Here is a 13,045-nt window from a genome sequence, read left to right on the forward strand (position 1 = left end):
AAAAACAACAGAAAGAAAAACAGCAACAGTAAAAATGGAACCCCTCAAAAGAACATAGATATACCATTGCAGTCAACATCAGTGGGTTAACTTTGTAGAAGTTAACAGAAAACTAAAATTTATTGAATTTTTTATGAATATTAGCATGTTTACTTTTACCTTTCTTTATTCATTGTAACAATCCGATAAAGAATGTAGCAGTGTCCATGTTTACTAGGTGAGAATTCCGAGGCTCTAAAAAGTTAAGTAATTTCCCATAGTCATGATAACATGATAGAAAAATTGTGGCCAGGACTCCAAAGTCCTGAATTCTTGGCCAGCAGCCAGTTCTGACATTGGTTTTCAAAGAAGCAAACATACACTCTCGAGTAAAAGGCACATGTATTTTCCTAATGAAGTATTGATTCCAGTTGAATCTTCCTGTGAGCTGAGATCAGTCATATGTGAATCACAGGGGCTACATTTGTTTCTTTGTCCTAAGACCTGTATAAATTCAGGACTTTCTACTTCCATTCCTGTAAGCACACTCTACTCTCTACCTCCAAATCGGAACTTCTCAAGCTATCTCTAGTGAAAGATAATTTTCCCTCCACAATAAATTGTATACTGATGATTTTCTACAGTATAATATAGAACAAATTATTAGAAAAGTTAATTTTAAAAATACTTGCAAAATATACACTCCATTATTATTGCCTATTATTTACCTTCAACAGACATAAATTTGTTCCTTTAGATTGCTCTACAAGTTTTCATTTTTAAATTCACCCCTTCACAGATCAGTAGCAACCAGTTTGCTGACCTGCAGGGGAACACACCTTGAGTGATACTGCACTAAGTGTTACCCTTCCAGGTAAAACGGTGTAAAGGATAAGGTTGCATTTTCTAATGTGTACCTTAGAAAAGGGCTGGTCCAAATTTTCTGGCCTGAGGCCTTGTACCACCCAGATCTTAGTCAAACTGAGTGTTGTGGTAGGTTTCATCTTCATTATCACTTCCACCTAGCTGGAGAGAATAATCCAAAAGGAGTCAAGAGTCAATTGTACTTAAAAGAGAACCTGAAATCCCACATGCTAATTTAGAGGACATGTGCAAGGTTTTAGAGGCTCGTAAAACTTCTTTTCGGTACCATCAGTTACTCTACCAGCCTTCGCCAAGGCCAAAGTCATTCTTGGCTTGATCTCTGTCAGGTGCAGATACGGCTGCTTCCAAAATCCATGCCATTTCCATTGATCATGACATTCACATTAAAGGATGTAGTACAAACACAGCATGATTGAATACAGTAATAGAGCCTTTTTCATATCTATATTTGAAAGTAAGGGGTAAAGCCATTGTCCTGTCTCCCTCGAGATAGTGTCTGTTTTCTAAATATCTTTCCATGTGTCACTTTGCATCGTAATCCATCCCGTTCCATTTTCAGATTCTTCTCCTAGGATGACAGACCATCACTGCATACCTTGAGTGCTGTAGTTTCCTTGAGTAACTCTTCTTATGTGGCTTTCAACATGCCAATGTTCTGTTTCATCTTCCTGTCCTAGCAAGTGTTATCTCAGCCTTGTGTATGTATTTTTTTCTCTATATAATCGAATCTGGCTTTGCATATCATTCCTTGTTTTACTTGATGTGGTCTGTAATCACATATTTGTCTCTATCTCACCACCTCTCTCAAGTCCCTCCACTTTCTCACGAATGTTAAGCATTTAAAAAAGTTATTTTTGACTATTTTCTTCAAAGACAATCTTTAATACTTCTTTACTTATCTTACTGGTTTCTTACCAAGAATTCTCCTGGCTGGGGAGTTTTCAGGGTTTACAGATATAATAAATCAAATTGAATGTTTGTGCAAAGGATGTGCAAATGACACCAGACTGCTTAAATGAGGAAATAGATAAGCCTCCAACTCTATATCCTGAAGAGTCTCAGGGGGAAGAAAGAAAAGCTTAGGGACTGTGAGCCTTGTAACAAAGTTTGTGTTAACGCAGGCTTTTTAAACCTCTTGCTGAGTGTGGTGGTGTGTTTTCAGACAGGTGCTCCTGACCTAAGGTCTCAGAGGATTTAAGTGTGCATTGTTCCAGTTTGTTTGCACATTTTACCTTGCATACTGAATGTCATTATAAACCATCCAGGGTTTTATTTTTTCCACTGTTGCCCAGGCCATTTAAATATTGATCTATAGAATTACTTTTTTCCAGTAGAAGATGTTGATTTCAAACCATTGCACCTAAGAGAATGGTGGGTTCTTCATTAGAACTTCTAATTCAGTTGTAAGAAAGAGGCTGTGATTTTAAATTCACCTATGGAGGCTTTTATAAGGAATGACTCTCCTTTTGTGCCTCTTGTGAGTCATCAGTGAGAATGTTAGATGGTCCCAGTTTGTTGTTGGAGTTAATAGAAAGTGATCGTGCAGGGCACTTTAAAATTATACAGAGAGAACTATTGAAGATTTTTGAGCAGAGACAAAAAATGTGAGATTTATCAGGCCTGCTGTATGGAATGGGTTGGAGTCAGGAGAGGAGAGAGGAAGTTCTGCAGGAAGGCCCTCAGAGCCATCGAGGTGAGATGTGGTGAGGGTCTGCATTGGGTGAAATTATACTAATGCTGGTTGAATGTAAAAACTGAGACAATTTCAACAAATCATGTACCTCATAGAAAAAAATAAACAAGATGCTAAATCATTTAGTAAGGGTATCAGGGAAGGATGTCTGATAGTTACATGATCTTGAGGATAAAATAAAAGGGGCATCTCTCACATTGGTACTTTGTCATTAATGTTGTGACTTCACCTTCTGCCAATACTGTGACCCCTCAGAAGGAAAGCCAGGGAAGGGGAAAGTAGACCCATGTGTATTTCACTCTGTATTCCCTCCACCGCTATGGGAATCCATCATCTAAGATGATAGGGGAAAAAAAGTGGGATTGTATTACTTTGACAAGTACCACTACTCAGCATTCTTCTTCGGTTACTTCACAATCGGTAGAAAACACTTAGGTAGCTTATGATGTCTCCCTGTTCCTGGAAGTTGAATGACTTTTCTCTTTTCCAGGATTGGTGGCCTTCGTAGACTATGAATTCCTCAAAATGCACCCTTGCATACTCGGCACCCAACTCTGCTCGAGTCATAGTATGCTTGATAAGTGTAAAACGTACCACTGTTAACAAAGCTATGAGCAGCTTTCAGCTATTTTAGTTAATGGACTGAAAAGCTGCACCATTTAAATGGTAATTCTAAAAGTTATGTGTATCTTTGCGTTTACCTGTGACAAAAACTGAAAACTGACTTTATTCCCTTGAGTGTGAAATAGATATTTTAGAAGACAAGGTGTTCTTAAGAACTTGTTTACGGATGACCTAAAATCAGTTAACCTTTAAAAATCAATTCTGACTAAAATGTAAAAGAAATTCAAAAGAAATGTAAGAGTTGTTGTAGAAAAACTGTTAATCTTTCCAGCCAGATGCAACTGAGCAGATACCCATCATATAAATATAATGCTTTCAAATTTCCTATCACTTGATTGAACAGAGCAGATAAACTCTTTTTAACTAATACTTTAAAAAATTGTTTTACAGTTAAATAAATCTTTATAAAAATCTAAACTGAGGAAAATTTATACAAGAGTCTCTTCTCAACTGTGGTGGCTATATGAACAACACTGGGGTTTACAATAAAGAAACATAAGATCTTAGTGGAAGAATAGAATTAAAGAGACCAAAGTTTGGGTAAACCTTGTAAACACTGTACTCATGTTAAATAAAGATGCGTTCAATACAGTTTTAGACATCTTATAAAATTGGTTTCTAACCATTCTACAACAACTAATGAATGAGTTGGGTTCCAGAAGACTGTGTTATAAATCTATTTTGACCATAATAAATGAAATAAATTCTTGACCATAATAAATGCATCTATTCTCTGAATGCATATCTATCTAAAAAGAGTACTGCTTCGTCCCTTGAAGCTTTAAAACAGGTAGACACCTTTCCTGCAAGTGTATGTTCGTTCACCTGGGCACACTGAAAATATCTTGAGGCAGTTAAATGCCTGATGATTTTTCTAGATGTTCCTTGTAGACAGTCCTTTACTTTTGGAATATTTGGAAAACTTAAGGAGCCTGGAACCTGTATAATCATCCAAGAATTGGAACAAAATTGTTTCTCTTTTCTTTTTCTTTCCTTATCATATTATTTTTCTTCTTTCTCTGAATCCTCTTCAAGAAAAACAAGACTTGTATTATAACTGCTTTGACTTCATGCAGTCTTTAAATTCTCCCATGCTTTGCTTTTTCATGAGTTAACATTATGTCAAGAGGCAATTAGCACTGATGACTGAATATCTTGTGCACTCAACTACTGTTTCATTTTGCTATCACTTTTCTTTGTCTATAACACAGGGACAGCATTTTTGAAATGTTACATCAATTGTCGTTTTATTTCATTCATAATCATTACTACAGTTCCATGATTCATCCTATGTTCATATATATATCTCACTTACTTTCAATTTTGTTTAAAATTATTTCCACTTTTATTTCCTTCATGATTCTTCATCTTGCCTTTTTATCACTTTCAATACTCTGGGAACGAGGGTAACAATCTATGTACAAAACTAAGCTTGAACATGGCAACCAGGCAGCAGAATGTTCACATAGGCCAACGGTAAGAGTTAATTGTGACAGCCTGTAGCCATCTCTTAGAGTGGGCAAAATTGATTAGCTTTGACTGGGGAACATAGCTTTGTTTCCATTTGTACTTGCTTTAGGGTTGAAAGTTTTCAAGTAATTCTTGAACTTCTGTAATTGTAGTGCTAGTTTCCGGTTGATGTTCCTTGCTGGAGAGCAGTGACAGTGGGAAGCATAGAAATTAATTTGCTTTGTGGCAGCTAATATGCCATTGAAATGCTGTCTCACCTCCTTTCTTGTCTTCCAACTAAATGTTTGATTCCTTTGTGAATTTGGATAATGGCTTATTGGGACATGGATTATTTTCTCAGGGTCTCCCTTCCTTTCCCCTCTTTATATTTTTAGCTCCTCTCTCTTTGTAGACAAGGGGTGTGTATTTTTAAAGCTTGTATTTACTCTCTCTGATGTTTCTTTATATTTCCTAGGACATTGTAGCAGTAACCTGACAATAGTTTTACCAGCTTTTTCTTTGCCTTTTTTTTTGATTCTTAAAAGTTGTCTAAAAGTACATTTCTATTTACTCGTATTTTGAGTAAGAAGAACCCATGATAAGGAGAAATTAGTCTTTAGATTTAATTTAGGGTACTTCTCTAGCCCCTATACCTTCCTGATATCATAAAATTAGAATGACTATGATTTCTGATAATTTTTGAATTTTGATTTTGATGAGAAATGTAAGTTATACATGTAGTCTAAATATGAAGGAAAAGAATAAAAAAAAGTCACAGGTGTTACTTGTTCATATTTTTAAAGTAAATTTCTAAGGAACAGATATTTTAATTATTCCATTCACTGTTTACATGTTTTACATTTTTATAGCAATTTCAGTAAATTGGTTACAAAGGCCCAAAGAGTTCAAGGCATGGGCCATTCAGAGACAGTCTTTCTTCCACAACAATATTCATGCTTTTTGACCTTGGTCTAAGAGAAGGATTTATCATCGGTCCTTTTTAACCATTCATTAGTATGTTTGAATTTTGTTGTGCTGGCTCTTATTAAGTGAAGTATTTTGGATCACTTGAGGCTTATAAAACAAGTAAACAATTCTGAGGGTGTTGATAATAACTGAAGGGCTAACATATAGCAGCATGCTGCTACCACTAAGACAGAATAGACAAACCCACAAATCATGGCTAATACCATTCTCAGAGCTTTATTCCCATGACCTTTCAAGATTACATTGCCATATCTGTCTTGGACGCTGAGCATGCATATGTATGAGAAAAGGATGGAAATATAGTTTAGCACTTTATTTCTTAAAACATTCAGTGCTGTGTATGAGTTATATTGAGAGTCTTCACAAGCTTGTGAAGATATTAATGTCTGTTTACAAACAGTTCTATGTATAACAGATTTGTTTTTTTATTTTAGTCCCAAAGGGCATAGCAGAAAACACATGGTGAAGTGATTCAAGGCCCAGTTCTGTAACTGTTTGTTCTGTGACCTTGTACAAGTTTGCTACCCTTTTATAATTTTAATTTCCTCATTTGTAAAAGGGGCATAATAATACTTTCTTTTTCTTATTGTTTAGAGGATTAAATGATGTAGAATAAGTGAAAACTATTTTTAATCTGGAAAACCATACAGAATTTAAAATTTTCTTTCCACTATCTTATCAAGAACCCTTCTTTCTGTTGCCCATCTTTCCTCCACCCCCAAATGAAGCGCATACGTCTTACAACAAAGCTTAATTTCTTCATATGACAGGATATCCCAGAAGCAGAGGTACTGAATGTAAGAATCTCAGTTATACTATGCTGATCCTAACTCCTACCTGTCTTTAGTTTTTGTGCTTTAATAAGAAATAAATGTATTTCACTGTCTCAGAACAAGTAGAACAGGATAAACAGTCACCTGCCTGGATTCACACCCTTGCACTCCTTGTCACTAACTGTAAGACCTTTGAGAATTACTCAAGCCCTCTGCGCCTCAGTGTCCTCATATAGAAAGCAACAGTAGTGCTACCTTCCTCACAGAGTTTGTCTGGATTTATCTGGAAAAGTAATATCTGTGGAGGGCCAAAATAAGTGTTCAGTAATTGGTATCTATGGTTGTTCATGGTAATTAATGGTATGTTATATGGAGATGTTAGATCCTTCTTTCTCACAAGTTTCTGGACAAAGGAGATGTTACAAAATGTTTTTATCTTTATTAAATCCATTTTCATAAAAGGAAGCTTTTGGATTGTCTTAACAGATCATTGACGTTCTCCTTGTTGCAATAAAACAAATGATACCCATCACTTATTTCCTTTTTCCCTAGATATACACACACACCGACTCACACACACACATACTCTGTTTCTCACTTTGCCTGTTTGGTCTTCAGCACAGACGGTTATTGTTTCACGATGATAGAAGAGGATGACTCTGGGATGCCTGTCGTCACTTCTGGATGCCTAGGACTAGAAGGCTCAGATTTCCAGTGTCGGGTAAGGAAGATAACTTGATTCTGTAACCTTTCATTGGCTAGATTTCCAACAAGTTTCAAGCAAGATAAAAACCATTCTTTTTCTTGGCCAGCCCATTTTTAGTATAGTCACATGCTGCACAAAAACATCAGCAACAGGTGGTATGTATGATGACAGTGGATGGTGGTCCCATATTACCGCACCATATTTTGACTGTACCTTTTCTATGTTTAGATACACAGATGGATACTATTGTGCCTTAATTGCCTACAGGATTAAGTTCAGTGACATGCTGTATGGATTTTTACCCTAGGAACAATAGGCTTTATCTTATAGCCTATGTGTGTAGTTGGCTGTACCATCTAGGCTTGTGCAAGTGTACTCTGTAATCTTCTCACAATGACAAAATCACCTCATAGCACATTTCTCACAAAGTACCCCTGTCTTTAAGTGACATGTGATTATAATGTAGAAAACTGAAATTTTCCATTGGACCAATTCTTCCTTCGTTTTGAAATCAAATATTATTTTTATTTTTGCTGTTAACTTCTTTCTTAGTGTCCCATTAGAGTATCTTCTTCAAAATCCAATTTAGCTTGTTGCATTAATCCAAACCTTCTTCCTCAGTTTATACAATGTACACTAATTATTAGAAATGTAGTAGTAATTTTGTTGACATGCAGAAGTTGCAGTAACATAATACATGGTAACTTGAAATAAATTAGCTTATAGAAGAGAACATATTTAAGGTGTTTGAGTGAAATTATTTGAATTTTAAATTAGTTCTCTAAGTAGTGACAATTTTTTAAGTTTTAGATGATGTGACTTTGAAATTTAGAAGAAACTCACTAATAGCTCTTTGGGTTCAATTATAGGACACTCCCATTCCTCATCAAAGAAGATCAATTGAATGCTGTACAGAAAGGAACGAATGTAATAAAGACCTGCACCCTACACTGCCTCCACTGAAAAACAGAGGTAAGCGAGGAAGGCTTCCAGGCTGGAAAATCATTAGGTATCATGAAAATAAAAACTAAAAACTAGAATAATTCTCTCTCAATCTACCTGTACCACTTTCCACTGCTGGAGCAGAGCACTGAGGCCAGATGACATGGAACCATCATTCGAAGACCTGTGCAAGTATTTTGTGGGAAAAAGTCATATGTGACTTCACTTTTATGATTTTTATTTTTTCCCCACTTCTGTTCAGAAAATTGCTATTCCTAGAGTCTGTAGTGTATTTCAGGGGGCAGGTGGGAGATAGAACTCTGCTTCTCCCTGAAAGTTATTCAGAAGTTGTAGTTCACCCAAAAACTACCATTTGACTATATTTATTTTAAAAGTAAAGACCATATAAAGGACTAAATTAAACATTATTTGCTATGTGGCATTTCCTTTTGTTTATGCTAGAGTAACACCTTTTAGTCAAATCATATCAATATATTGATAAAATGAGGAAAGTGTCCAAAAGTTTTCATTTCAAAACTTACCCATTTAAGTGTTGTTCCTTTAAAATGACAAATATTGCATCCCAAGAGACCTTTTGTTTGCAGCATCTCTCATTTTCCCTTTCTCCTCCTCCTTGCTTTCAACACACACACACACACACACACACACACACACACACACACACACAGATTTTTGTTGTTGTTGCAGAGTTTTAAGTCCTAAATATTATCTAAGTGATTTAAAGTGATTTTTCATGATTGATTTTATTTCTTGAGAAGAGAAAAATCTTTCCAACATAATATAATAGAATTTCATGACTTTATTTTACTCTTTCTATTTTGTTTTTCTTTTTGTTTTTTGTTTTGTTTTGAGACAGGGTCTTGCTCTGTCACCAAGGCTGGAGTGTAGTTGTGTAATCATAGTTCATTGCAACCTCCACCTCCTGGGCTCAGGCAGTACTCCCACCTCAGCCCCACCAGTAGCTGGGAAAACAGGTGCACACCACCACACCCAGCTAGAATTTTTTGACTTTGATAACATTTTTTAACATTTGTTCCTGTTCTAGCCTAGAAAGCTATGCAGGATTGATTAATAATAATTCACATCAAAGCTTCACCAGCATTTTTTTAATTGTGGCAGGCAACATTATGGTATTAGGAATGCAGAAATTAATGAAGAAAATTATTCCTCCCAAGAAGTGTACATTGGAATATAAGAGAGAACCATGTCAATAACTATATTTGTTCAGGAATATCTCAGTAGTAGAGTTAGATTATAAAGTGTATTAAGGACATAATAGAGTGAGTGACTGGCTCTGCCTGGGGGAGGAGGTTGTCAGAATAGCTTCTTAGAACTGATACTTGAACAAGACTTTAAGGATGAACAGGAGTGTGCTGAGTGAATAAGGCAGGATAGGCTAAGTATATAAAAAGTTTAAAATTTAAATGGCTAACATTCGCCAAACATTCTGCTAAAAATTACGTTAATTAATCAGTTTTAACCTCACAGCAGCCCTGTGAAGTACATAGAATTGTTCTTCCAACTTTAAAGATAAGGAAAATGCAGCACGGGAAGGTTTATTAACTTCAAGTCTGCGTAGCTTATGAGTAGCAGTGACTCTAAACAGATGCAGTAGTAAGTGCAGAGGTCTGGTTTGTAATATTTGAGAACCGTTTGCTAACTACAGGAGTATGAAACAGTATGACTGGTTGGAGAAAATCTCATAATTAAGAGAGATGAGGGCTGGGCACAGTGACTCACACCTGTAATCTCAGCACTTTGGAAGACCAAGGTGGGAGGATTGCTTGAGCCTAGAAGTTCAAGACCACCCTGGGCCACATAGCAAGGCTCCATCTCTACAAAAAACAGTTTTTAATGATCTGGGCGTGGCGGTGTACACCTGTAGTTGCAGCTACTAGGGAGGCTAAGGTGGGAGGATCACTTGAGCCTGCAAATTTGAGGTTACATTGAGCTACAGTCATGCCAGTGCACTGCAGCCTGGGTGACAGAAGGAGACACTCTCTCTAAAAAAATTTTTTTAAATAAGTAAGAAAAGAGAGATGGGCCCAGATTTCAGTTCAGTTAGGAGTATGAAGGTGAGGGAGCATTATCTGAGGAGGATGTAGGAATTTAGAAAAATAGTGGAATGAAACTCCAAAGGACAGAGTGAAAAGGAACAATGAGAAGAAAAGTTCTTAGTCCAGGGCAGTGTGGAGATGAGTGGTTGGTGGACTCTACTGACATTGTGTAAGGTGGCTGGCTTTGGTGGAGTTTAGTAGCATTAGAATGTACTGCTTTGAGCTCTGAGGGTCTCAGGTGGTACCTAGGCAAGGTCTTTCCAGATTCCACTGCTTTGCCAGTGCCTAGGCAAGGTCTCTGCATAGGCTACTCAGGTAGTGCCTAGTTCCAAAGTCTCAGCACATTCTTACCTTTTTGGCCCAGCTATTCTGGGGTCAAGTAAATGTCCCAGCAGATTGTAGTCTGAGAACACCAATGTTTTTACATAGCTATACCACAGAGCACAGAGCTGCTGCTTTTTTGTTTTTTTTTTTTTGTTTTGTTTTTTGTTTTTTGTTTTTTGTTTTGGCCTCTACCATATACACATGTACAGTTTTTTATTGAAATTGTACTAGATATTTTACTTTCTAGCTGTATGATTTTTTTCTTCTATTTCTTATTGCAATTGTGAACCATCTTCTGGTCTTATAAAAACGGTCCTGGCATTTTAAGCAGTTACAAACTAATTATCAGAGAAGTAACAGTAGTGACAGAATGCAGTTTTGTTATGAAACCACTGGTGATTCTTAACTTGCCTCTCAGAGTGAACCAGACTTCCCCTGGGAGTTCTCAGTTCTACTTCCCAGAGCAGTTGGAGTGACAGCGCAGGTAGAAATCTGCTGTCCTATAGAGAGCTGAGAGCTGTGGGCCCTGCTCTTTTCCTGATAGGTATCTGGAACTGTTCACTTTCTGAGACTCTGGCTGTGACTTGAATGTTTACATTGTTAGTGCTCTGAGCACAGGTAATGGCAGATTAAAACATGACCAGCTTGACCAGCAGAAACAAAAGGTTTATTGATAAGGATCACCTATTCATGAGAGAAGACAAGGGGGCTGCCGGGGATAGGGTTATGGGGCAAATAAAAGGAAAATGGGAAGGTAATGCTAGCCTTAAATAAAGTGCTTGATGGTAAGGAAAGAATCCCTTGATCCTCTGGTCTCATTGCTCTCATAAATCAGAAATATAATAAGATAACTAATAAACGGTGTTCTTGCAGCTCAAGGTGTATCCTATATCTTGCATTTACATGGAAAGTAAAAGGCAGTGAAACTTGGAGTTTTAGTAAAATTACATCATTGGAATGGAAAAGTATTCTGTGTTCATATACTGATAATATATTGACATTGTAATTATGTGGATAGTTCTAGTTTTGATTGAGTATCTAGCATTCTCCTAAAATCTAAAATTTTTGCAAAATCTTTTGTTATCTTTAAAATTGGAAATGCATTTAAGCTAAGTTTCCAGTGGCAGTCTTAACATATTTGTGTGTTACAGTGTTTGGATGCTTCTATCTGTATAAAAATATTGTGAATTGTGCTTTCACTGGCTGAGGTATTGTGACACCTTGAATTTATTTTTAACTCCTTATATAAACTAAGAGAGGGAGGAATGGAGGAAAAAATTTACTAAGGCAATTTATTGTGTTAAATTTTAGCCTGCGTAACATTAAGAGCTTACAGATTATTTTCAGGATTTACTAAGCAGCATGTTTAGACAATGAATGCTCAAATTATATATAATTCCTGTTTGTGTTGAGCCCTGAATGACTTTTTACACGTGCTATAATATGTCAAGTTCCTGAGCTCTCTTTTCCTAGATTATTGGCAACATTTCTTAATTTATTAATATAATAACTGCTGTTTTAGTGGCCTTTCATTTAGTGTTTTCAGATGCAGATTACTTTCATTAGTATTTTGCAACTATTACAAATCATAAATAGCTATTAAACATATATATTTTAGACTGATGAGTAAATCATAACACTGACCATCATGAAGTTTGGATAAGAAATTTGTAGTGGATTTTAGTTTGTAATAGATAATCCAAAGTTTTTCTGAAATATTTCGAAGATGTTTTTCTTTTTTTAAATTTCAGATTTTATTTTTCCATACAGGGAGTACATGTGAATACTGTTACATGTGTTTATTGGACCCAGGTAGTGAGCATAGTACCCAATAGGTAGTTTTTCAGCCCATCTCCCCTCACCCCCGTTAACCCACAGTATCTGTTCTTGCCATGTTTATGTCCATGTGTGCTCAGTGTTTAGCTCCCACTTATAAGTGAGAACATATAGTATTTAGTTTTCCGTTCCTTCATTAATTCACTTAGGACTGTGGCCTCCAACTCCATCCATGTTGCTGCAAAGGATATCATTTTATTCTTTTTTATGGCTGCGTAGTATTCCATGGTGTATATGTACCACATTTTCTTTATCCAACACACCATTGATGAGCAACTAGGTTGATTCTATGCCTTTGCTATTGTGAATAGTGTGGCAGTGAACATACAAATGCATGTGTCTTTTTGGCATATTCCTTTGGATATGTATACAGCATCACTCCTATTCAACATAGCACTGGAAATCCTAGTCAGAGCAGTCAGACCAGAGAAAGAAATAAAAGGCATCCTTAGGAAAAGAAGAAGTTAAAGCATCTTCACTGATGGTATGATTCTATACTTAGAAAAACCTAAAAACTCCATCAAAAGACTGCTAGAACTGATAAATGAGTTCAGCAAGGTTTAAAGATACCAAATGAATATACAAAAAATCAATCAGTTGCCTGCCTGCCTGCCTGCCTTCCCTCCCTCCCTCCCTCCCTCCTTCCTTTCTTCCTCGCTTTTCTTTCTTTCTTTCTTTTTCTTTCTCCTTCCTTCCTTCCTTCCTTCCTTCCTTCCTTCCTTCCTTCCTTCCTTCCTTCCTTCCTTCCTTCCTTCCTTCCCTCCCCCCT

General features: G+C 36.5%; 1 protein-coding gene across 7 annotated transcripts in view; it reads left to right on the forward strand.

Moving 5' to 3' along the window:
- BMPR1B (bone morphogenetic protein receptor type 1B) overlaps window positions 1-13,045 on the forward strand; it is a 241,724-nt gene that overhangs the window by 191,004 nt on the left and 37,675 nt on the right. For all 7 annotated transcript variants that reach the window (XM_023193324.1, XM_023193322.1, XM_023193326.1 and 4 more), the window contains 2 exons: window positions 7,009-7,111; window positions 7,966-8,068. In XM_023193324.1, coding sequence (XP_023049092.1) covers window positions 7,009-7,111; window positions 7,966-8,068 — 206 coding nt within the window. The remainder of the gene's footprint in view (window positions 1-7,008; window positions 7,112-7,965; window positions 8,069-13,045) is intronic.

Source organism: Piliocolobus tephrosceles, chromosome 3 (genome assembly GCF_002776525.5).
Source record: "Piliocolobus tephrosceles isolate RC106 chromosome 3, ASM277652v3, whole genome shotgun sequence".
Lineage (NCBI taxonomy): Eukaryota > Metazoa > Chordata > Mammalia > Primates > Cercopithecidae > Piliocolobus > Piliocolobus tephrosceles.